The sequence below is a fragment of the Squalius cephalus genome (assembly GCF_949319135.1).
Source record: "Squalius cephalus genome assembly, chromosome: 7".
Classification (NCBI taxonomy): domain Eukaryota; kingdom Metazoa; phylum Chordata; class Actinopteri; order Cypriniformes; family Leuciscidae; genus Squalius; species Squalius cephalus.
The window spans coordinates 27578845-27603597 of NC_137128.1; the positions used below are offsets into that span (position 1 = coordinate 27578845).

General features: G+C 36.9%; 4 protein-coding genes across 6 annotated transcripts in view; 1 reads left to right on the top strand and 3 right to left on the bottom strand.

The window, feature by feature from the left end:
• The first annotated feature begins 826 nt into the window (after positions 1-826).
• rps8a (ribosomal protein S8a) lies at positions 827-3373 on the top strand. Its single transcript, XM_079875688.1, has 6 exons — positions 827-922; positions 1900-2006; positions 2229-2328; positions 2534-2709; positions 2907-3036; positions 3220-3373. Exons 1-6 carry the CDS (start codon positions 919-921, stop codon positions 3327-3329), a joined length of 627 nt encoding a protein of 208 aa, XP_079731814.1. The 5' UTR covers positions 827-918; the 3' UTR covers positions 3330-3373.
• Positions 3291-7295, bottom strand: best4 (bestrophin 4). Its single transcript, XM_079875687.1, has 9 exons — positions 7139-7295; positions 6956-7050; positions 6631-6864; positions 5893-6047; positions 5732-5809; positions 5502-5651; positions 5332-5412; positions 5110-5246; positions 3291-4740 (listed from the first exon to the last, which is right to left on the bottom strand). The coding sequence occupies exons 1-9, from the start codon at positions 7288-7290 to the stop codon at positions 4452-4454; spliced, it is 1371 nt and encodes a 456-aa protein (XP_079731813.1). The 5' UTR covers positions 7291-7295; the 3' UTR covers positions 3291-4451.
• A 2928-nt stretch (positions 7296-10223) lies between these two features.
• On the bottom strand, positions 10224-14638 carry LOC307162087 (uncharacterized protein). The gene is made up of 2 exons (XM_079877157.1): positions 14429-14638; positions 10224-11959 (listed from the first exon to the last, which is right to left on the bottom strand). Exons 1-2 carry the CDS (start codon positions 14439-14441, stop codon positions 10764-10766), a joined length of 1209 nt encoding a protein of 402 aa, XP_079733283.1. The 5' UTR covers positions 14442-14638; the 3' UTR covers positions 10224-10763.
• Positions 14639-15928: 1290 nt separating this feature from the next.
• Positions 15929-24753, bottom strand: part of glis1a (GLIS family zinc finger 1a) — a 33301-nt gene continuing 24476 nt past the window's right edge. For 2 of the 3 annotated variants that reach the window (XM_079876655.1, XM_079876656.1), the window contains 4 exons: positions 22860-22995; positions 17275-17414; positions 16539-16646; positions 15929-16460 (listed from right to left, as the gene is read on the bottom strand). In XM_079876655.1, the coding sequence (XP_079732781.1) occupies positions 16432-16460; positions 16539-16646; positions 17275-17414; positions 22860-22995 (413 nt within the window). In that variant the 3' untranslated portion in view covers positions 15929-16431. Of the gene's footprint in view, positions 16461-16538; positions 16647-17274; positions 17415-19953; positions 20157-22859; positions 22996-24753 lie in introns of those variants that run through there. The other variant, XM_079876657.1, reaches the window with a different exon arrangement.

Here is a 24753-nt window from a genome sequence, read left to right on the forward strand (position 1 = left end):
AGAACGCCCTGATCCAACAGAACAGCTTGTGAGCTGTTCACATGAGCAATGTCATATTTGATAGGTGAAATAGTCCAGAATCAAATTTCTTAGTTTTACATTTTTCAAAAGCCTAAAAATCCTAATTCTAAGTCCCCAGTGTTTAAAGTTAAAGCCATCAATGTTTAGTAAAGTGAATGTTGTTTCTTCAAGGCCAGACATCAGTTACTGACATACTTTCATGTAAGCTACTCTTCTCAAAAGAACATTGCTTATGGACTTGTGAGCAAAAATATAGATGACTTTTCTTAACATAAATATACTATATAAATATTTTTATATACACAAATATAAATACTTGGGAATGAGTGAAACCTAGGTTTTGTATATTTCACAATGAGTTTATTTCCTGTACAAAATAAATAAATAAAAATTTGTGATGGTAGAATAGGAGATGGTAGAACTCCTTTATTTTTGCACCTAATCCTACTGGTCTAATGCAAAAAGATATACTGTTGTTGCCAAGTTGTTTGTACAATGTGTTCAATAAAATTATTGTAACAATTTGTTCAATAAAATAAACTTTCATGTAGGCTAGAAGTAAAACAGATGCTTTAGCGATTTATAGTACATTACACCATGTTGCACGCCTGATTCACTGCATAAGTCCATCAAGTCTATCACCTTGGGTGCAGCAAATCAGTGAGAAAATTAAATATGTAGACAGAGCATGGTTATAAATGATTGTTTCTATGTATAAAAAACACACACTGGAAATGCTCGGAGTTATGACCTACTAACGCGTGGTGGCAGTCAAGTGTTTTTCCACTGAACCCAAACCGCTACTCTCGCGATTTCTCCAGGAATTCTCGCGATATGTGTTTGCTTGAAACCCGCCCATGAGCCTTTGCTAACCCTCTTTCTAGCCGGCGCCTGAGAATGGGTAAGTGTTTTTGGATTCTCATCGCTGGGACAATCCGTCATCATCTGATCTATCCGATGATGCTTTTGTTTAAACTCTTTCTGTGCTATATCACAAAGGTAAATTTCAAGCAATATGGGCGCAAATTAGACGATGCAATGCTTTTTTTCAGATATTATAACGAGAAAAAATAGGAAAGTGACTGAAGCCATTCCACAAGATGGCTGCGCTCATTCGGATATGCTCTCAACCAGCGTTTAGAGTGTAGTTAAGGCTGTAGTGCTATGCCTAGACTTGTACAAGGCGGATTTATTACTAGACAAAGGTTTTTCGTTTTTGAGAACTAAAATTTTGTTGAGAAACCAGTTAACACGACAGGCTAAACGGGCAGAAGATAACGTAACGTGTTAACCACTGGAGGCTGCATGGCCATCTAACGTGAGCTGAAAGTTAACGTTAGATGGTAACGTTAGTTGTAAATGTTAACTAGCTGTCGTTTACTACATATTGGTAGTCTTAAAATGGGGTGCAGCTTTTACCAGTGTGTTATTGTGGTGGCTCGTGAAGTTTGAGCTAAATACGTCCTAACTGTTAGCTTATTGCTAATGTGAACCTTGTGACTGCAGTTTGTGTGATTCACACCAGATTTGGCTCTTAAAGGGGGCAAGTAAACGGAAAATGAAACATGCCGTCTTCTACGTTGTTACAAGCCTGTATGACTTTCTTCCATAGAGCACGAAAGGAGATTTTAGGCAGGATGACTGAGTTGTGTTCTGTGAAGAAAGTCATACAGGTGTGGAACGACATGAGGGTGCGTAACCTAGACTTACAATTTTTTTTTTTTTTTTTTACATGAGTGTACATGATGAATCCATTTGCGGAATCCGATTTTTCATGCGGATAACACCTTGGAGAACTGAACACTCATGCATGCGATAGAAGTGAATTATCTGATTTCTTTTATTCGTTTGTAATGCATCTCAATCTTTCCACTTAAGGTATCTCAAGGGATAACTGGCATAAACGCCGTAAGACCGGTGGCAAACGCAAGCCCGTCCACAAGAAAAGGAAATATGAACTCGGGCGTCCTCCCGCAAACACCAAGGTAACCCTAGCTTAAATGTGTTGCTATCAGAAAGTATCTCTTCATGCCAATGTGGATGATGTAAACACGTCCTTAGGTTGGTCATATTTGGCCGTTTTGGTCAAAGTCTTTGACCATCCGATGTTAGGATTAGTCATAGTTACTCTGACACATAGCCGAACTCAAAGTATGTTTTCATGGATCTATTACTTTATATAACCACATTTTTGTGCCTCTTCATAGATTGGACCTCGCCGCATTCACACAATAAGAGTCCGCGGTGGAAACAAGAAATACCGTGCCTTGAGGCTTGATGTGGGCAATTTCTCATGGGGCTCAGAATGTAAGTTTATAAATGTCTGGTGCTGCTTAAACAGGTGTAGCTCTTTCAATGAAGATAATCTGTCCAGTTCTGCTACTGAATGCATGATGGATAACATTGTTCTAACTCTGAGAAAGATACGTTCAGCCTGATGTTTCATGCGTTTTCTGAGCGTTTGTTGGATGTTTAGTTTCAGGCTGTTTTAATGTATTGATGACATTTTCAGGCTGTACCCGCAAGACCAGGATCATTGATGTGGTCTACAACGCCTCTAACAATGAGCTGGTGAGAACCAAGACCCTGGTGAAGAACTGCGTGGTCCTTGTGGACAGTACTCCTTACAGACAGTGGTTTGAGTCTCACTACGCCCTCCCACTTGGCAGGAAGAAGGGTGCCAAGCTGGTAAATCCAATCAAATTTCCTAATTCAGTTTTTAAGTGATGGTCTTTCTTTGATGATAATATTTGTCAGTTCTGCTACTGAATGAGAGTGATGCAGTTTAAGACTCTGAGGAAGGCTTGTAGTTCATAAACCTTCTTAAATATTAAAATACACAATGTATCAGCATAATTCTAATTGTATTTGATTTGTCAATCCAGACCCCTGAGGAAGAGGAGATCCTGAACAAAAAGAGGTCGAAAAAGGTCCAGAAGAAGTTTGACGTGCGCAGAAAGACCAGCAAAATCAGTCCTCTGTTGGAGGAGCAGTTCTTGCAGGGGAAGCTTCTTGGTAAGTTGTTGAAGAGGCCTTTAAGTGACACTGATGTGATGATCATGATGAAACTTTAACCAGTTCTGCTACTGAGACAACAGTGCTGAAGTTTATACCATTTCTGATACCCACTGAAATGTTTTCTGCAGCAATACTACCCTTCACTTTAAGTGTTTAATCTATGGTTTTGTTTCTCTCCAGCCTGCATTGCCTCCAGACCAGGACAGTGTGGCAGGGCCGATGGCTACATCATCGAGGGCAAAGAACTGGAGTTCTACCTGAGGAAGATTAAAGCCAAGAAAGGCAAATAAATGTACAGCTCTGTTTGATACGACCATTAAAGAAAATTCCCCGACTCTGCATGTTTCTGCTTCTCATTTCATGCAACACAGTGTGTAGTTGTCTTTGCCTAGAGGAGACTCAGTCCCTAATGATATCTTGCAATAATTTGTTTCTGGTGTATATTGACATGGCAAGTAAAATGACTGATCTTCCACACAAACATTTTATTAAAAGGAGGATTGAGAAAGTTAAGCAGCTGGCCTCGTACTGCATTAACTGGTTGTAAACTCCTAGAAAAACCACAAGTGTTGAAATTGTTCTTTTAATTTACTGTTTGAAAGTAGTCGTTGCAATACTTGTGTACATTTCTTGATAAAGCCAAATTGATAAGTACTCTACTACATGCAAATGCATACTGTGAGTGGCAAGCCTTTCTGAGTCATAAACTTCAAATATAAGTTTTATTTTTTAGTTCTGCTCATCTTCAATATTCTAAGGTCAAGAAAGAACTACACATTACGACTTTGACATCTGGTTAATACATTAGCTATGATGAATCGCAATTGAGAAGACATTTATTTGTTAATTTGTACATTTTAAATTTGAAGCTGGGTCGACACTTGCTGTCTGGGTAGAGTATAAATTTACATTGATTAAAAAAAAAAGTTGTTCATTAATCACTGGAAAAGTCAAGAAAGCACATTACTGTTTTAAATTTTTAAAAAGTCATTTGTGCTCTCTGCAAGGTTGATCATTACATTCTAAAATATATTTACTATATGTAACTTTTCAATGTATAATTTGTAATATCAAAGCTGAGTTTTCACCATTACTGGTGCTCAAGAAATATTTTTATCAATGTTGGAAGAATTGTGCTGCTTGATATTTTAGTGAAACTGTTTTTCAGGATTCTTTCATTAGTCGACTTGACATATGAAAAAGAAATCCTTTCTAACACATCTTTACTGATACTTTTAAATAACTTAATGCATCATTGATGAATAAAAGAATTTCTTTTAGAAAATCTCACTGACCCAGAACTTTTGAACAGTAGTGTACATTTGTCAAAAGTGCAAGAAGGGATGAGGGTTTAAATATTGCATCAAGTACATGAATACATGACAAATCTGAGTGGGAAGTGGCACATTTATCTATGGGTCTTGGTTTGCTGGTCCTGTAGTTTCAGGCGACCCCAAGAGTTGTTCCTGGCAGACGTGCTGAATGGTCATGTTTTGTTGCTGTGGTGAGAGGACGCTGCTCTTGGAAGGCTGTTCATGTCTACAGCGCTCTCCCTTACATGTAGATCTGCAGCAAAGACATAAGTGCTGCAAGCTCTTGCTCTTCTGCTTTTTTACTTTGTGTGTAGTCGGCCACACGTTGATGGCAAGCATTTGTGTCTTGGGGGTTGGTACAGATTCCTCATTATCATCCTCAAGTATCCTAATAAATACAGAATTACAACAGTCAATAATGCAAGAAGACTTTTGAGAATAAATCGTGTTTTCAAGGATTTGATTCATAAATACTGACAACATAAAGGTTTCATATCATATATCAGTTTCCAGTTACTCTTCAGTACCTGTTTCTGTTTAACACTACTTTATTTAATCACCAAGAACCTACTAATTTATTATGTTTGATAAGATAACATTTACAGTTAAACAACTTAGCCAATGCATTTTGATTATTCCATAGCAAGTTAAGTGACCAACCGACTTCACGTGATTGGAATAATGATATGGAGTAATATGGGATAAACACCTATTTTTTTATACAAATTTGAAGTATTTATGAATTTCAGTTCTCCACCTCATGTCATGTGTAGAACCCATGAAGACAGGTTTCGTATTAGCTAATGGATATGAAGGACCCTTATCCACCCAGTATTTGTCCTTCTCAAGAGGAGGAAGATTCTGATGCATGTCATCTACAGCTAGCATAGAAACCTAGATAAAATAAACATTTCCATGAGTGGTTATGATCAAACATGCGTCCTTTGAAATGCAGTAGGGTATGTATCAATTTACTGACCTGAATGTTTCGATCTATGAGTTGGTTGGTTTCAAAATCATCATCGTCTTCTCCAAATGGGTTAATGATAAGTTCGCCTACCTTTAGGAATGAATGCACTCTTGATTTTAGAGAAATTGAATCAGTTTTGTAGAAAAAATATTGTGCTATTTGCATGCTACCCATCGTACCTTTAACCAGCCCGCGTAAAAGAAGAACTCCAGAAGGGTGAAAATCGGGACATACAAGTCCACAACCTTCTCCTCAGGTTTCTCAGGTTTCACAAACTGCCGCCCAATTAAGCAAAATGTAAAGAAGGAGTAGACAGCCACGGTCACTACCTGCATCCAAACAGAAGTGAGATGACCTGAGGTGAATACTGTGAGCTAAACCCATGAAAGATCTGTGAGATGAGCTTCACCTGTGTGTAGACCAAGGGAATGCTGATCCAGTCATAGTGGAAGAGCATGCTGCATTTTGACCTATAGTTGTTCAGCTCCTGACAAAGAGGAAGAAAGTATAACAAATGAGTGTGCTTTTATTGTGCATATGCATTATGTTGACATGTTTAAACACACTTACATCCATAAGCAGTCGCAAGGCTATATCATCTTTCACACGTCCTTCTTTTCTCGCGTGTGATGCCAGGTTTGCAAACCATGCAAGTGGCATCCAGTATTTGTTAAAGTCAGAGTACAGATGGTTTAGTTTCTTAAGCTCCTCTGCAGTCATGAATCCTGCAAAATAGATAGAGGATTTCAAGATCATCCTTGCAAAGGGACACCCATCTAAAATTCAAAAGGGAACTATATATTTTCACGGATAAAGAACAATTTAAAGACATTTTTGGAAAATATTTCATATCTGTTCAGTTACATAAAAAAAATGTTCCTAGTACTTTATTGTTAAATGTTTTATTATCTATTTAAATCACATTTGTATTGTTTTCTTATTTTAACCTAATTTTTAATATTTATCTTAAAATAATCTATCTATTCAATATGAATACTTTCTTGTTCACTTATTTCAATTAATTAATTATTAATATAAATTCTTTTTTTATATATATATATATATTAATCTAATTCATTTTAGTTATTATTTTTTTATTAGTACATTATTGGTACACTTTTTACACTGTTTTTCTTTCAACTTTTTTAAAGAAACGCCTGTGTGACTGGGGTCCACCCCTGCACCGTATATACAAACAATGCAGTAGCTGTTTACTTCACTAGTTATAATGAAGATATGGAAAACACCTTAACAGTACTTCTATTCAAATTCCTCCAAAACATGATCAGATGCGAATTTAGATCTTACCTGCCTCCACAATGTCCTCCAGGGTTGGGAATCTCTTGCGTACGCGTGTACTGATAGAGCGCAGGATGAGGACCGATGACAGGTTTGCGTATCTCATCAGAGTTCTCCTCAGCAGACGGCCTCTTTCATCTGTGCCATGGACATTCCCAGACACCACCATCATCAGGTTATCTGGCAGGGGAAAGCTTGTATATTGACCCCACCAGCGTTGAAACGCCTGTGTGACATAGAACCCTAACAAGGACCACAGACCAGTTTAACTTGTTGCAAGGAATCCAAAGAGTAAATAATGTCATGTTGCTATGGTCAGAACATTTATGCTCACCAAGAACAAATGACATAGGGATGAGTTTAGCAAACTTGTTGCAATGACGTGCAAGTCGCTCAAACATCTCCTGTTGTTCGATATTGAGGACACACCTGTAAGATGCAACATAGACTGATCACCTTCTTAATGATCGATTATTGTAAATGTGGATTATCAGAGTGTTTGGAAATGTCACAATACCTGTAGATAACACTGATGAAGCTGTACAGTAAGCAGAAGACAATGAATTCTCTGTATAGAAGCTTGTAAATGCTTCCTTTCCATCGGAAGAGCAACTTTGAGAAGCCTCCAAACTTAGCATCGGCCACCTTTAGCGTGTAGGACACCGTCATGGTGGAATTCTAGGGAAAACCCAAGGAATTTAGAAGTCATCACAGTTCTGTCACTTGAACAGTAATTTTCTTTTTTATTCTTACCTCAAGCTCTTTTCAAGCCCGTCTTCTTTCAGAGAAAAAAAAAAACACCTCTTGCTTTCACCTTTATATGTGTCTTTAATGTGGACCTATCAATCCATCTAGTGATTTATGGTTTGGGAATCCAGTTTAAAAGAACATGTTTGTGGTCAATGTCAGTTTCACACGGGTCTCATCATTATGAATGATTACTCAAACACACAGTAAAGGTCAAATTTATGACTAGGTATTCATCACTTGATTATGCATTTGCTAAATTATCTTTTGATCAAGATTTTGTTCTTTGTTTATAATAGTTTTTTAGTAAGAACAAAAAAAGCTTATGCAAGCCTCAAACGTCTTGGGAGAATGGGAATCCCACTGTATATGAAACCCTGTTCTCTGATGCATATTAATATTCATTTTAAATAGCAGCAAGTATAAAAGAATCTAGGAATTCCTAGTTGCATCATATGCAATAAAACCTGAATTCTCTGAAAGGCCGTAGTAATATTTACTTAAGTTATAAATCCTCTTTTATGTCACTGCTGTAAAACCATTCTCGTGTGAACTGCTCATCGACAAACACACCCAAAAGAACAGTGATTTTAAAACCAGTAGTGCTTTAAATCCAACCAAACAACCTAGGAGAGAGAACTTATTAGTTAACTGATTGCTGTTGAATTGGGTTATATCCGTCTTCTTTTGTAGTCTTTATTAGACTTTTCCCATTGATAATACTGAAGATGTTCTTGAACATGAAAGGTTCAAAAGGCTTCAAATTGAGCCATGAAGCCTGCTGCTCAAATTATATTTATTTATTTAAAAACGTTAAAAGTTACACAGATAACATTTTTCACGCAGATGTAAATTTTACAGTTGAACTGCTTTTTAAATAATTAAAATATCAAATAAATTCATCTTTAAATTCTATGTTTCAAGCTATTTCCACAGAGAACGCGCTTATTCAGATGACCAGCTGATGCACTGGGTGTGAGCGGTGACTAACGCACCATAAGGGACACCCATCACAGCGCTGAAGATTCCAGTTCACTTCAGTCACGCAGAACATACATTTCCTCCCTAGTTAAATACAGCAAACGCTTGATCAGATTAATTCATTAAGGCGAGAAGAATCATGATAAACGTTCCTTTTAGTTCCTTTAAATGTAAATAGATACATCAAGACAGTAGGCTATATCAAACATTCAATTCCTTTTTAAATGGTAACTGTCCCTGAAATAGTAAAAAACTGTAGGCTAATTGATGAAAAATGTTTGCTCTTAAAAGAACATTACATGAATTTTCATTATTCAAACAAACATCTATTTTGAAGAGGCATCTTTCTTTCTTTCTTTCTTTTTTTGTGTGTGAAATATGACCCTTTCAGTAACAACTAAATTAACTGTCTTTGTAACATTATTACAAATAGTTTGCTAAGCAATTATAAATTGTATTACGGTATGGTCATAATTGCAATGAGGATTTAAATAAAATAATGCTTCTAAAAAAAGAACAATCTTTTGTTCTCAGAGGTATAATCTTGAGTGTTTCAAAATAGAGATTCACACAAAATGCAGCAGGGCAGGTATAGATGCCATTAGAGCGCTGCAGGTTTTACTGGGACTGAGTAACCCAATGCTATAATTACAAACTCCCACACAGGAGGAAATCAGAGCTAGCTTTTTATTACTGTTGAGTGATTTCAGCCACTAATGAATGGGCTGGGTCATTATGGGGACAGAGAAGCAGATAAATGGCATCTTGTGAAGGCCAGTGTGAGACTCTGGAAGGGCTGTATTCATTTCCTACTTGCTCCCTTAGGACTCAGTAAAATGAACAAATTTCACTTAAAAAATGTTTTCACAATTTCATTTAAACAGCCAATGATATAGATCCAGTAGACTCCAATTAACTATCGCTGAAAACGTCTCAAAAACACCAGAACAACAATTATGTGAAAAAGCATTTATTCGAAGCCAAGAATGAAATATAATTTATTATTTTCAGGATTCTTTGTTAATGCCACAAGCTCTCATATTAAAAGCATACAGAATGACCTATATCCAGTGTAACTCATGTACCCAAGATTACAAAAACTGTTTTGTAATTTTGCATGTCAATATCTGTTGTTTCCCCATCACTCATGTTAGAGATTTTGTTCTGCCATTTTGTAAATATAATGAGATTGGCAGTGTTATTTTAATATTGTTTTTTAATATAGTATTACAGTATTCATTACTACACACACACACACACACAAAAAAAATCAATTGTATAGTAAAATTCCATCAAATTTCTAATTTTGGTTTCAGTTTAAGTTTTTCCACCTGATATTTATATTTGATTTAATTTCAGCTTTATTTTAATTAACGAAAACTATTTCAATTTTTAATAGTTTTAGCTAATAAAAATGGACATGAGCCAAAAAAAAGTCATTTTATAGGTAAAAGTTGAGTGTTATTTGTTCTGTATGGTGTATTTACTCGACTCTTTTGCTTTATTTAGTCTTTGCACTGAAATCTGCTTATGTTAAATGTTACTCTCTGAGTCAGCCTGACATTATCTGAAAGCCACTTCATTTGACCAGTATAGCTGTTTCTGTTGATTTAATTATGCACATTTTTATCTCGCTAAGAGTAAACTAATTATTAACAAGGCCAAAAATAATGATTACATCAGCTGTGGCCAGATACAGGCTAGTTACTATTGAATAAATGGTCACTGTTTTTAACACACACATCCATATATATATATATATATATACAGTATATATATATATATATATATATATATATATATATATATATATATATATATATATATATAGTTACAAAAACAGTAACCCTCTATTTTTCTGTGTAGGAGAGAGAAATGTTGGTCCATCATACATACAATTTTAGCAAAGCTTTGTTTTCATTTATAGTTACTAGCAGATTTGGTTGCTTATGATAAGGACCAGTGTCTGGACTGTGGTTCTGTCTAATGTTCTCTTGTTCCTCTTCATAATATGATATATAAATTATATGACACCAAATCCATCGTACATTGACACTAAACACTGTAAATGAATTTGAAACAATGTAATATTACAATAATAATAAAAACTTCCCATCTAAATTACAGTAGAAGACGAAGATATAAAAATCTCAATATAATGAAAATATCCAGGCGACAGCTATATGATAGCTTATCTTGACAACAGACTGATTGAGTCTGCAAACAGCTTCGCTTGACACTTTCTCAGTACAGTGATTCATTCACGTTGTACGCAAAAGTAATGGTTTCGCACTGGCGCAGTGACTTCCTTTATCACCAACATCAGAGATCCAATTCAATTCATAGACACAAAACTCCAGTGTACTTAGTAGTATCTCTGAGGATTTCAACCAAATGCAGCATTTCCAGTAATGTCACGAGAGGTCCACACTTTCATACTCTCCATGATCGGAGTCTTCGATTTCAATCCCAGGAACCAGGCTGTAGTATTCAGTGGACTGGGTCAAGTACGCCTTCTCCCGATCGGCCGAGTCCTTCATCACCTCGCTCACACTCACCGTGTCCAGGTCCTGCTTTCCCGCGGTCCCTTCTGTGGAGCAAGTGGACGGCGGAGGAGCCAGCGAGTCCACAGAGCCCAGTTTGACCTCCACCTCCTCATAAATATCCCGAGTGCTGTCTAGCAGGGTGGACGAGGGCCGAAGCATCAGCTGGTTCCTCAGTATGACCTCCTTTCCTCTGTCGACAGACACTGCTGACTCCTCAGTGGGCAGTTTGGCATGTGGCCAACGTCCGTTGCAATGGGAGTTGTTGGCCCTTTTGCGAGTTGGGCTGAACGAGGCGGTCTCTTTCTTCTTCTTCTTTCTGCCACAGCACCAGCACAGCACCAAGCTGAGGAGGAGGAGCAAGGGAAGCAGGATGAAGAGAGGGGTCAGGTTGGGCAAATGACACACGTCACTGGTCTGCAAAGACCAAAGCGTCTGGCCCGCAAGATTTTGAGGAGAGGCACAGGTCAGATTACCTACGAGGTCCTGAAGGCTGCTGGAGTTGTCATGCAGACCACCTTGAAGCCCCTTCCACAGCAAGCATGTACAGTCCCAGGGGTTTCCAACGAGCTCCAGATGCTGTAGCGAAGGCTTAAGCGCTGAATGAGGCAGAGCGCTCAGCTGGTTCCATCCCAGGATCAGCACCCGCAGTTTGTCCGAGTTCTGCAGAAATCGCTCGGGCAGATCCTTCAGATGATTCACTCCCAAATCCAGCACTTCCAAACTATAAGCTTTAACGAGGAAGTCGGCTGGGAGAGATGTCAGTCTGTTCTGGCTGAGATGCAGCTCTCTCAGTGAACCGACAGCATCACCGACCCCACTGTGATCAATGTGACTGATATTACAGTTAGTCAGGTCCAAAACCTGCAGGTGTGCATGTGACAAAAAAGCCGGCCAAGACACCTGGTTGAATGTGGATCCTGAGTAGTTCAAGCAGCATGTGTCATTGGGTACCTTAGATGGAAAGTCAGACAAAATGCTGGCCGCTGGACACCCACATCCCCCAGTGCTTCCTTCAGTCACACACAGCATTTGGAGAATCCCCAACCCGCATAAAAACACAAGCCCTACAAAAAGTAAAACAAACAAGTATTAGACAAAATATCAGACTTATAATATTTAAACAGTGAATTTCTATACCATGTGTGGCACCAAATGGATTGACAAAAATAATGATGGTTTCCAAAGATATTTCCCAGACACTCCTATACATTAATCTACTGACTGCATACAAATGTACAAATGCTCACGAAATACTGAACTAACAGGATGATATAATCATACTATTATGCATGGTATCATATTTAATTAATTCATTTTACTCATTTGACATTATTTTATTTTTTCATTCTGTTCTATTTAAAATCCTGGAGCAACAATTCGTTTCGAAGAATTCTGGCACTTACCCACTTAATGGGTTAAGTGGGTAAGTGCCAGAATTCTTCGAAACGAATTAGACCTTTAAAATGTTAAATTGAATACAAATTTTGTCATTATTACTTGAAAAAGGACAGTTTAATGCCCTCTGATTCTGCATCTTCAGAGTGAAATATTAACATGCACGCCAATTCTCTCTCTTTCTGTTATGTTCTGGCTTGACCTCCAGGGATCTGCTTGCTCAGTTTGAGCAGAGAGGTAAAGATCCCATGTGCATGGCAACACTCAGGGCTTCGGCACTGTTGTCATTAGTGTGGGAGTTGGCATGGTGATGAGGTGAGTCTGGGATCACGAGTCCACGCTTCACGGAGAAACATCTTATCTGGCAACCATGCAGCTCACGGTTGGTTGGGAACTGAACAAATATATCACACACACATCCTTTGTTGGCTGAGGTGCAAGACAATAAGTGCTTTAGTTTTCACGTTCATTAAACAATCATAAATGCTTACACTGATTATTGACAGCGATCACTGCATGTAACAATATATCCTAAAGAATGAATGCAAAAGTTTTTCTTTTATTAGTGAAACAATGCTGTTAGGTTTTTTACTATACTTTTTATTTATTAGTAAATGTTTTCATGAGTAGTTTCAGAATCTTATCTTTAAGAAAACTTTACTCCGGTATCTTTTCCCCTGCTGTACAGAGGACTGTACATGTTTTTGTTCCCTCACAAGTATAGGCCTGGCATCAGACTTTCCTGATGTAAACAATGGAAGTGGAATGTGCAAACCCCCTGACAACACAGACTATCCACATCAGGAACGAGGGCTGAGGAACCAGGCCAATCCAGCCCTGCATTCACTACTGCTGAAACTCTCAATTTAGTTTAGATATCATCAACCGATATTTGCTTACACAACACCAGCCCTGGATTTTCTGTCTCACTGAAATTATAAGGCATGCGCAAGTGACAAACATCATAAATCTAGATGTATTTAATACAGAAAATCAACTAATACGAGTAAATCTTATAATGAAGTAATAGAGTAGCACAATTTAAAGATTTGCAGATTTAATATAAGATGTCCAAACCCACATTAAGTCCTTTATAATGTGCTCTAATTTCTATTTTATTTTAAGCACTTAATACTATTGAGAGAAACAATCTTCTTGGCTTAAGTTCAGCAAACTAACAAAACAATCACTTCAATTTTGATCTGCATCAGATAAGTGCTAATCTCTCTATTACATGCACACAGGTTTGTTTTCCTATCATGGTCGAGACTTTCCATTGACTATTGTTTTATACTGAGCTAATGATATTTTCTATCCTGTAAGCCTAAACCGGACCATCACAGAAACCTGTCTGTCTTGTGGTGGTTCTCAATGTAGAAAAAACCTGTCCCAAACAAACAACTAGATCCTTCTAGCGATAACTTTTTTAAAACTAAATGTTAAAACAAATCCGGTCTTTGTGTTTCCCTGTTAGCCTAGTGGATGTAACTGGGCTAGTCCTCAAAATATGAGCTCACTTAGAAATATAACTATTTAAGGAGACAGCCTATAATAAAGAAACATCGACTGCTTTTCTTTAAAATTATGACAGTTGTTGTGACTGATTGAGTTAGGCCTATCAATATTGTACAAGGGAGATCAATTCTGTGAGGTTAAAGGTTGGAGCGCAAGGGTGGTTCCAACTATTATGACATGCTGCATGCATGCTAAAAGTTTTCTTCCTAATGAGTGAACGAATGCATTAAAGCGATGAGATATATATATATATATATATTCCTACCTATCCTACATGATCTCATGGCAGAACAATGCGCGCTGTTACACCCAGTCCAGCGCTTTCCTCTCAGATAGCGGATCTTTTACTCAAGCGCAGCTTCACAATGTGTCAGTCTGGTTAACACTCATAAAACAGCAACAAGTCATTACAAAACACAATAAAAGTATGTCCGCAAAGCAGAAACGGTCAACATAAGACGTTTCTAATTAATAAATTGACTTATTTTAATGAACACAAACCAACCTCTCTATGTCCACCGCTGTGTGTTCCCGGAGCAATTCTAATTTACTAAAATCCACTCGGGCAAATATATGCGTGCAATAGTAACAGAGCAACGGTAAAGCGCTAAAGTGACGCTTACCTTCACTTGTCATGATTGTGAGCTGTTGGTATAACTGTCGTTCATTCAGATGAGCGCTAGAGCAGCAGTGTGTCCCATCATCGCGTCTGTACTGTACAGTGTGTGTGTGTGTGTGTGTGTGTGTGTGCGAGCGCTGGGTGTGTCCTGATCCACACAACACCGGCTGGAATGTGGAAATTCTGCTTCCTGTGTGTGTGTGTGAGATGCAGAGGAAAGTGTGTGAGTGAGTGAACACAGCGAGAGGGAAACGTAACGTTACCTGGCAGGGCAGACTTCCCTCGTTTACTTCATGTGGGTCTGAGTTTGTGGGGTGTTTGGAGGGGATGGGGCTCTTAAAAGGCCTATTCCTTTTACATGAAACTATATTCGTTTCAAGAGCATTTTCAAACAACGTTTTAGTAACCACAAGAGTTGGGTAAAAGTCTACAAACCATAAAAGAGTGTGCTAAGAAGCGCGGTACAAAACTGCAGCGATCGCCTGATGTGGTAACCATAGCAACAACACGACGCTCGCGCTCTTTCTGTAAAATCAGAATGCTAGAATATACTTTATATTGATTATTTTATATAAAATTTCCTAACAAGAGCTGAACTTTAGAATCAACTTTAGAATAATATAAGAATAATATAAATACCCAGAGTTGCTTAATAAGCTAGGCTGATCAGACCAGTCTGTTTGTGTTTTGTTTTCCGGGGACAGTCCCGGTTTTTGGAGTTCTGTCTCCAGAGCTGTCCCCGAAAATGCCCCCGTTTTACAGCACGTTCAAAACAACCCGAAAATACACTGCAAAAGCCCGACCAACAGAGACTGCTGGTTGCCAGAGCAGTCGTGTAGTGATTATTTTCACCATCAGGGGGCAATATACACTGATTACATGGTTGAGCTGACGCGCTCCACTGGCTCCAATACTTTAGCCATGAAGAACTTAACGACGAGACATGATCGATGAGCAATCACTATTATTATCAATAATTAAAGAAGAGACAAAGCTATCGGTTTCAAGGTAGTCACATTATAACTACTCATGTTAAATTAAGTAAGTGATATTAAGTAATATTATTTGTAAGTAATAATAAGTAATATTATTTGTATGTACGTTAGGCCTATTACATAAAAGGGCCTGAACATGATTTGCACACAATTTTAAACGTTCGCCAAAGTTCCGCCGTCGCAACGCATAATATTATTATAATATTCATTAGCCTAATAAATGAGATTTCAATGAGATCTTTTTCTTTTTGGACGAATGAACTAGGAAGTGACTTGGAGGTTTTCATTTCAGAAACCTGGACACTTTTTTATTAGCTGAAAGTTAAACCAGCCTACTACAGTGCGAGTAAAAGGAGGACGAACTTTTTAGGAGTTATTATTCGAGTTAACCACAAGATGGAAGCATTCTCCTTCTGTTAGCCTGCGGACGAGCATTTCATGGTCAAAAACTATCCGGATAGATTGATAGATAGATGGACGGACAGACAGAACGATAGACAGATTTTTTTCTATGTAATTTATTTGAAAAAGGCAAAATGATACACCCATATGATGTGATACAGGCATCACACATGAAACTAATGTTTGAAAATACAGCAAAACAGTATATAAAGAATGTGTCATGTTACCAACTCAATGTAAACAGCATATCTCCTAACATTCTCTGTTCACACACAGAAAATTACAGTGTCTGTTCAGCATCAAAGCATAAGGCTGCATCATCATCATCATCATCATCAGCATCACCACCATCATCATCATCATCATCACCACCACCCCCAGTGCCCAAGCCAAGGAGTTTCTCTTTTCTCTGACTCGATGCTCAAGGAATCTCTCAGTGGATGTTGCTCCACTTCCTCAAAGCCCATGCTTTCCTCGTTCCTACGCTGCTGCTCTCAGGTGCGGTGGGTCAAATGTGTGTCTCAGTCTATAGAGAGCAAATCAGTCCGTGGCAGTGTTCATATAGATCCCGACCGGAGCAGGACAGCGAGCAGGGGCGATTCCCACTCACCTACCGTATGTCCTGAGTTAGGCTGTATCCTGTCAGCAAAGAGGGAGCTTTGAAGAACTGAACCAGAGATGAAGGTTAGGAGCTGACTGACATAAACTGACACTTACCAGAGGAGTTTATACAAGTAAAAGGAAATCCATTTTGGTCAAAAGTATGCAGATCATCTCTTTCATTACTGGAAATCTGCTCAACACGATTAAAAGTGGCCTGAAAAACTAGACAAAGACACAGAAAGTACAGAATTAGCTAAATATTTACATTTTCTACAAAGTAGTTGATATTCCACCAATAAAAAAGGACAAACATGTTTTTAAAATTAAATCACCTCAATATTTAAAGGATTTATGAAGCATCCTAAAAACTCACATTTTGTTTACAAAGGGGTCTAATCATCTTTCCAGCCAAGTCAACATGCACATGGATCCGATTAAATTATCTAATTTAGCGGTTTTTGAGCTGTCGTTGAACACCGATTTAACAGAGCCAGATTTTAATCATTGCCACTTGTTATTATAAACTAACCACGTAGACAATAGGAAACAAGTAAATCCAACTATAAATCTTAAACAGCAACAATGAACCTCTTCATGAAACGCTCTGTGTTCCCGTAAATGAAGGCCTTCCTGAAACAGGCTGTAAAAATCAGTTGAAACGAGGTTTTTGTCCCAGACTTACTTTGCTGACTAACGCTGCTGCGTTTTGTAAAGTTAATGCATATTCCAGCATTGGTGCCAACAAGTTGTCAGTTTGCGGAAATATCGAGACTATAAAAACCAGCAGAGTGAAAAATGCCTTTCACCAATTTTTAGCATTAATGAAGGTAATACAGAATAGCTTTCTTACCGTGCTGATTTATTGGTACTTCATTAAACATCTGGTTGAGTTTTTGATGTGGGTTTAGGAAGGAGCTGTGTTTCTCAGAGACCAAATGGAGCTCATTGGTACCACTGACCAGGTTGGTTCCACAAACCAGTGGAGAAAGTCTGAAAGAACACAGCAGTTGCTTTTAAATTCATGCATGCTTAACTTCTACTAAAATGTATTTAATGACCTTCAAATTATTACATTTCAAGTCCCATGATTCATTGTTGCATGAATTTAATCATTATTCTTTATAGATCAAATATAGTGTTTCAAGAATAAAAAATGCATTAAGATTGTATGCATTTATTTTATTGTTATCAATTTTACATTCATTCATTCTAGTGCATGTCAAATTCTGCCAAGAACTGCTTTAAAAAAAAGATTGTCATGATGCATAAAAACAAATAGTTCACATGCAGTGCTAACTAAGAGGAATGAGCACGTCTAACACATGAATCCAGCTAGAGTTCAGTAACCGATGAAAGAATGTTTCTATTTCGAACTCATTCCTCTTGAGAGCCATAGGCTTTAACTCAGAGGGACTCACAGCTAGCCTGCAAAGAAGCATCATTTAAATGATGTGGTCCCTTGCAGAGAGGCCAGAGGACGTTCGGCCCAAGCATCTTTTGGAAGATCTTCAGTGTTATTCATCAACAAGATTCTTTTGTCAATATAACTCACATCAGCATAAATAGAGCTACACCCCAGTGTCAACTAACCAGTCATAAACAGATGTGCTGAGTTTGGAGAACACCTAACAAGAGACCAGAGACCATTCCTCTATACAGAATCCCCAGCTCCATGTTGGTGCCTCTTCTCTTCAGTTCATACCCCACTCATTTTCTATAGGGTTCAGGTCAGGGAACTAGGGTAGTCATGGCAGAAGCTTCATTTTGTGCTCAGTGACACATTTTTGTGTTGATTTTGATGTTTGTTTTGGAACGTTGTCCTGATGGAAGATCCAACCACGGCCCATTATAAAATTTCTAGCAGAGGCCATCAGGTTTTCATTTTTTATCTGTTGGTATTTGCTAGAATCCATGATACCAAGTGTCTGAACAAGATGTCCAGGACCTCAAGAAAAAAAAAAAAAAAAAAAAGGCCCATAACATTAAAGATCCATATTTAACCGTGGGCATGGGGTACTTTTTATCCCTGTTTGCACAAAACACATCTGGTGGGTTTACAGCCAAAAAGATATTTTTTCTTTTTCATCTGACCATTGAATTAGAATCCGGTCCCTTTTGAAGTTCCAGCCATGTCTGACAACTGAATATGCTGGAATTTATTTTTGGATGAGTGAGGAGGATTTTTCTTGAAACCCTCCCAAACAACGTGGTTATGTAGGGGTTGTTTGTGTATTTTTTTAGGCTTTCTGACCCCCAAGACTCAAGTAATCTCACTCAAACTCTCCTCCTCACCGTACATTAAGACAATATAGACACACGTCCTCTTCCAGGCAGATTCGTAACATCTTTAGTTGATTGGAACTCCTTAATTTTTGCCCTGATGGTGGAAATGGGAATTTTCAAAGCTTTACTGTGGCCATTTTCTTTCAGCCACTTTCTATTTTGTGATGCTCAACAATCTTTTGCTGCACATCAGAACTATATTCTTTGGTTTTACTCATTGTGATGGATGATTAAGGGAATTTGGCCTTTTTGTTTCCTCATTTATATTCCTGTGAAAAAATAAGTCTAGTTAGACAATTTCATGTTCCTAGTCACCCTAGTGTGCTAAACAAAAGTAAACATTAATGGGAATATACTTCTTAGTTATTTTACTCAAAAAAAAAATTAAAAAATTCTAGGGGTGCCAATAATTGTGGCCAACATGTTTTTGGAGAAAAACATTTATTTCATAATGTGATTTTCCCCCATTTTCAATTTTACTTCAATGAAAGGTTAGATTTTTGTGCATTTTTTTAATAAAAGATCAAAAGGATAAACAATTCAGTCAATTCAATTTTTACATTTACAGCCATCTTTGATCATATTTACCAGGGGTGCCAATAATTCTGACCACAACTGTATAATCTTTTTTTTTTTTTTTTTTTTTTTTGTTATCTTAATAAAAAAATATTTTAGGTTATTACATTTAATTTTTTCAATTTTATTAATTGAATAATATTAGGGCTGTCAAACGATTAATCGCGATTAATCGCATCCAAAATAAAAGTTTGTTTTTACATAATACATGTGTGTGTACGGTGTATAATTATTTTCTATATATAAACACACACACATGCATGTATATATTTAAGAAATATTTGCATGTATATACTGTGTATATATATTTATATTATATATCATTTATATTATATATAAATATTTTATATATAAATAACACATTTTCTTAAATATATACATGCATGTGTGTGTATTTATATATAGAAAATAATTATACTCCGTACACAGACATATATTATGTAAACACAAACTTTTATTTTGGATGCGATTAATCGTGATTAATCGTTTGACAGCCCTAAATAATATTCATTATTATTTACTGCTCTAATTTATTTAATGTTTTTGACAATGTTTTGTGTATAGGTCCACAAGTCTAAGAAAAAAAAAAAAAAAAAAAAACGGAAAAAATTCAGGGAAAATACATTTCAATTCAATTTGATTGTTTTAATACACCAATATTTGGGCTGGATGTTCCTGAATATACATTTTACTGGTTTGAATGTAACTTCAATTTACTCACCCTATTAGAAACAAAATTGTATCTAACTTAAACTTGGATTTTAAAAACTTGTCAGCTCAAAGGGTTTGGTCAAATGAACACAGAATATGAGACGTCCATCCATCCATCCATCCATCCATCCATCCATCGTTACTGATTTGTGGTGCTGCGTCCTATCACAGAGTATAAGAGGAAGATAAGTGCTCTGTGTGTGTTTGGAGGGGGAGGGCGTTGCGCTGCAGCGCTGCTCATGTGTGTGGAGCAGAGGGCCGAGTCCCAATAGAGCGGCTGTCAGCACGAAACTCAGAAAACAGTTCCACTCTATATTTTTTACAGCGAGCCTCTCTATATGCATTAATCACAGCCAGCTGCCTGTACGCACCCTTAGGCTGGAATGAGAGGAATCTTTCATGCAGCGTTTAAAAATCCCAATTTACCAATCACATTGATCCTCCTCTTAGTTGATAGTGCGTTACATTCAGCAAGCACACTGAAGTGAAAGACCTGTTTAAAGACTTTTAGGTAACGTATCCTGTCATGTTTGAGGAGGTCATTCAATAAGTTAATGAAATGACTCAACTTTACAGGGCAGGAACTTTCATCTTGGAAAAGATTTTATGGATCCAACAGTCCTCCTTTTAAACATACAGGTGGAAGAAAAGTTATTTACTATTATCAAACATTGCTCTGACAACTAAAGGAGCTCTAAAAGCACCAAGACTAGATTTATTTGATTAGAAATAAAGTAAAAACATTAATATTGTGAAATATTGTGTTTAAATCATCATTTATTCCTGTTACAGCAAAGATGAATTTTCAGCAGCCATCACTCCAGTTTTCAGTGACACATGATCCTTATATGCCATATTATGTTACATATTATATATATATACATATACCAGTTTACTGCTTAAGAAACATTTCTTATCATTATCAATGTTGAAAACAGTTGTGCTGCTTAATATTTTGTGGAAACTTTTTTAGAAATTGAAAGTTCAAGAGAACAGCATTTATTTGGAATATAAATCTTTTGTAACAATGTAATCACTGCTACTTTTGATCAATTTAATGCATCTTTGATTAATAAAAGTATCTTTCTTAAAATAAAATAAAAATCTTACTGACCCTAAACTTTTCGATGGTATTATATAAAGGAAAAGTGTGTATTTTAGAAGCTGTGAAATTTTTTCCACAATTTTAATCACTTTTTTACCTGCTTTTTTAGTATTTACTAAAAAAGCAGGTAAAAAAGTGATTAAAATTGTGGAAAAAATTTCACAGCTTCTAAAATACACACTTGTGGTGGTGTGAAGTTATGTATGCATTTTTAAGTACAAAAAGTCCTTTAATATGAGGTCATAAAACAGCATGCATTTAAATTATAAAATCATGTGGAAAATGCTCAAATAGTTTTAGATGAAGTAAAGCTGGTCAATCTGCAGGACATGTCATCTTCAGAGTATTTCAACTACCCAAATATTTTAATGCAAACATAAATCAAACTGAATCATCGGTTTGGCAGGAAGATCTAATGGCTAATAACTGATGAAAGACCAAATATCCAGAGGAACTCTAAATGATATAATCTTTTCTGATACATGTTTTAAAAGAAAGTCCATCAACATACACCCACATTCACACAAAAATCAACCACAAGTCACTCAAAATCTCACATTTCATAACAGGGTTTTGAAATAACAACAATACTCAGTCTCCTAAATGCTTATTTTTTGCCAAACGAAACACATTTTGCAATGGAATCAGATTCTGATGACGGGAGTTAGAAAAGATGATTTAGTTATAAAATGTTTAATATCATGTAAAACCTAAAAAATGAGTTTTCTGTTTTGGGATCACAAACCCAAGCCTTCAATGTTTCTGTCACATAGTCAATGGTAGGTTAGCTAGCAACAAATAGTGTGCAGGAAGTGTAGGCTCTGCTGATATGTTTTATTTGATAAAACACATTTCCTGTTTACAGACACAGAGTTTGTTGCAGTGTTTTTGTCACATCACCTCAAGAGTGATTGTTGTTTACATAAAGCAAGTCATGGCATGTGTTCCCTTTCCGGACACGTCTGGATAAGCAAACGTTCAGAAACAAACACTGCCTGTTTGTGGTGAGCGACAACATAACAATATCCTTCTTTAACAACAACAATAAAGAAAAATGAAATGACAAGAATAATTATTAAAGCATTTTCTAAGAACCAAAATTTACACAAGACACAATAGTGACCACAACAGTGACCACAACAGTGACCAAAATTGCAAAAAAAATCCCTATGATCTCTGAATTGTCAATATGGCTTAAGATTGTATAAAGATCTTAATGCAAGACATCCAGATAAGATCAAATCCCTTCACAATCGCCACATATTTGCATGACAGCGCAACAGCAATAAAAGGTCATGGGTTAACTGTGTTGTAAAAAAGACCCATGCGAAAGCATAATGATCATATTTTTCTACTGAGGAAACGTGTTGCCACACATCATAATGTCTTCGTTCTCAGGGCAGGGACGATTTGCTCCCATCTCATCGGCTGTGCTTTTTTAATGTTTCACATCATAAGCACATGTTGCTAACTGCTGTGGTTGACGCACATATATGCAATGCAGATGGAGTCCTCCAGTCAGTGACAAATAGCCAATTAGACTCAAGGAAAACTGTTCCCATATGTATCAGAGAAGCAAACTGGATTTTGCTGCTAAAATTTATATTATGCTATGCTCTGAGGCAGTGGCGTTACTAGGATGCCATCCTGGGGTGGCCGACTAATGTTTGCCACCGAAATGTCCACTATCATCACAATGCAAAATAGTGCACTCAAAAACATGGGTATCACTTTGTTCACAAAAGAATCAAGATCCTCACCTCATCTGATTGAGCTTGTTATTGTGCAGATGGTTGTGAAGGCTGATGCTGCTGTGCTCCATTCTGGGCTGCTCCAGAGTTACACTGGAGGTTCCAGATAAGACTCCGCTACACGATTCATCCTCCTCTGAGTATGCTGTAAACCAACAGGAACGAGAGAAAAAAAAAAGAAGAAAAATCACAAATGAGATCTCTTTACAGTTTCTTCACAGTTGCTTCTTCAAGACAGCAATGCCATTAAGAGCAAATGGAGACACTGATGAAGTCTTTTACAATCAGATTTCAAAATGAACTCAAACAACACTGAGAAGAAATATTTCTTGAGCAACAAATCAGACTAAAAATTCAGCTTTGCCATCACAGGAATAAATTATATTTTAAATAGTAATAAATAGTTATTTTGAATTGTAATAATATTTCACAATATTACTGTTTTTACTGTACTTTTGATCAAATAAATGCAGCCTTGGTGAGGACAAGAAACTTCTTTAAAAGACTTATTTTCTTCTTCAAAAGACGCTTAACCAGAGACAACTTGGAGCTGGGCTTAATGGATAATGTTAATGAGGATTGTGCTGAACGGATTTCAAGCACGGTCTTTGCAAGCACGGATTTCACAGGACGTTTCAGAGTGGTACTTTTTTTTGTATTTTTCTTATAGACATGATGTTATCCACAATTTATTCATATTTGTCGGAAAACTATGGTAATACAAACAGTAATCAATCACAAAATCATGGATAATTTTCTTAAGGGGTGGTGAAGTCTTACAAAAGCAAGAGCTTACAAAAGCTAAAGTAAACACTACATCAATACATAATTTACATCATAGCTTAACTACTACATAAAACTACAAAAAAAAAAAATTGGAACTGTTAATAGAAAACACAACTACAAATAATAAGACATACTTACAAGTTGTGATCCATAAACAACAGATTGTCCCGACAAAATGGGAATGGCTATGTCTTTCAGGAAAAGCTTTTGTGCATATAGCCTGCCTTGTACTCTCTTCTGAAAGCTGTTCTCCGTAAAATGTACAGCGCACAGACAAATGTTGAGGTAATATTGTTCAGAAACAGTGTTAAAAATAAATTTTAACCAATAAGTTTGTCAGCCTTAGGACAAACTTTTAATGGGGTGTAAAAAACAGCAACTACACTCTCCATCTTCTCTAGTGCCGGTTAACTTTTTTTGCATATTCCGTTACGATTTCATAAGATCCAGAAAAAGTGCATTGTAGTCCAAACGAGCCGTTCGTTGTAGTTCTTGAAAAGTGTATTCTGTTAAATAAAATATCTCCCTTTGGAGCGGACTTTGAGCTTTGTAACCTTGCAGATCTTTTTTCTGCTTAAACAGCAACATTACACACTGACTAAAGTTGAAAAAGTGAAAAAGCATAATAGGACCCCTTTAAATGTGTTGTAAGACTGGGTAAAATCTTGCTGATTTAGTGGCAAAAATGTTGAAGAAACCTAAAATTTGAACTTTTAATTACATTCATGTGGTTTAAAATTTGAAGAAGCGAAGAGGAACTGAAAGTCACAACATTACCGTTTAATACTTATTCTTCCTGATTGATTAAGGTCAGATATCATGTAATAATGTAGTCAGTTTGGCTTGTTGATGTTAAACATCTTTCACAGTCATTCTTCATTCGAAACACAGTTGCTTCTTTCTTATTAGGCAGAATTAGACGACTGAAATATCTGTGGCTTCTGTCTGCCTGTCACATCTTTTATAAAAGTCGTCTAAGGCAATTAACATGCACTGCCCTCATGGATTTTCACTTCAGGTGTTGACTAAAAGAGCCCTGCGCTGTCTGACAGCTTCTTGACTCAGTCTCAAGCATCTGAAGGAAAAACAGCTGGAATGGAAAAGATCCTGGAGTGTG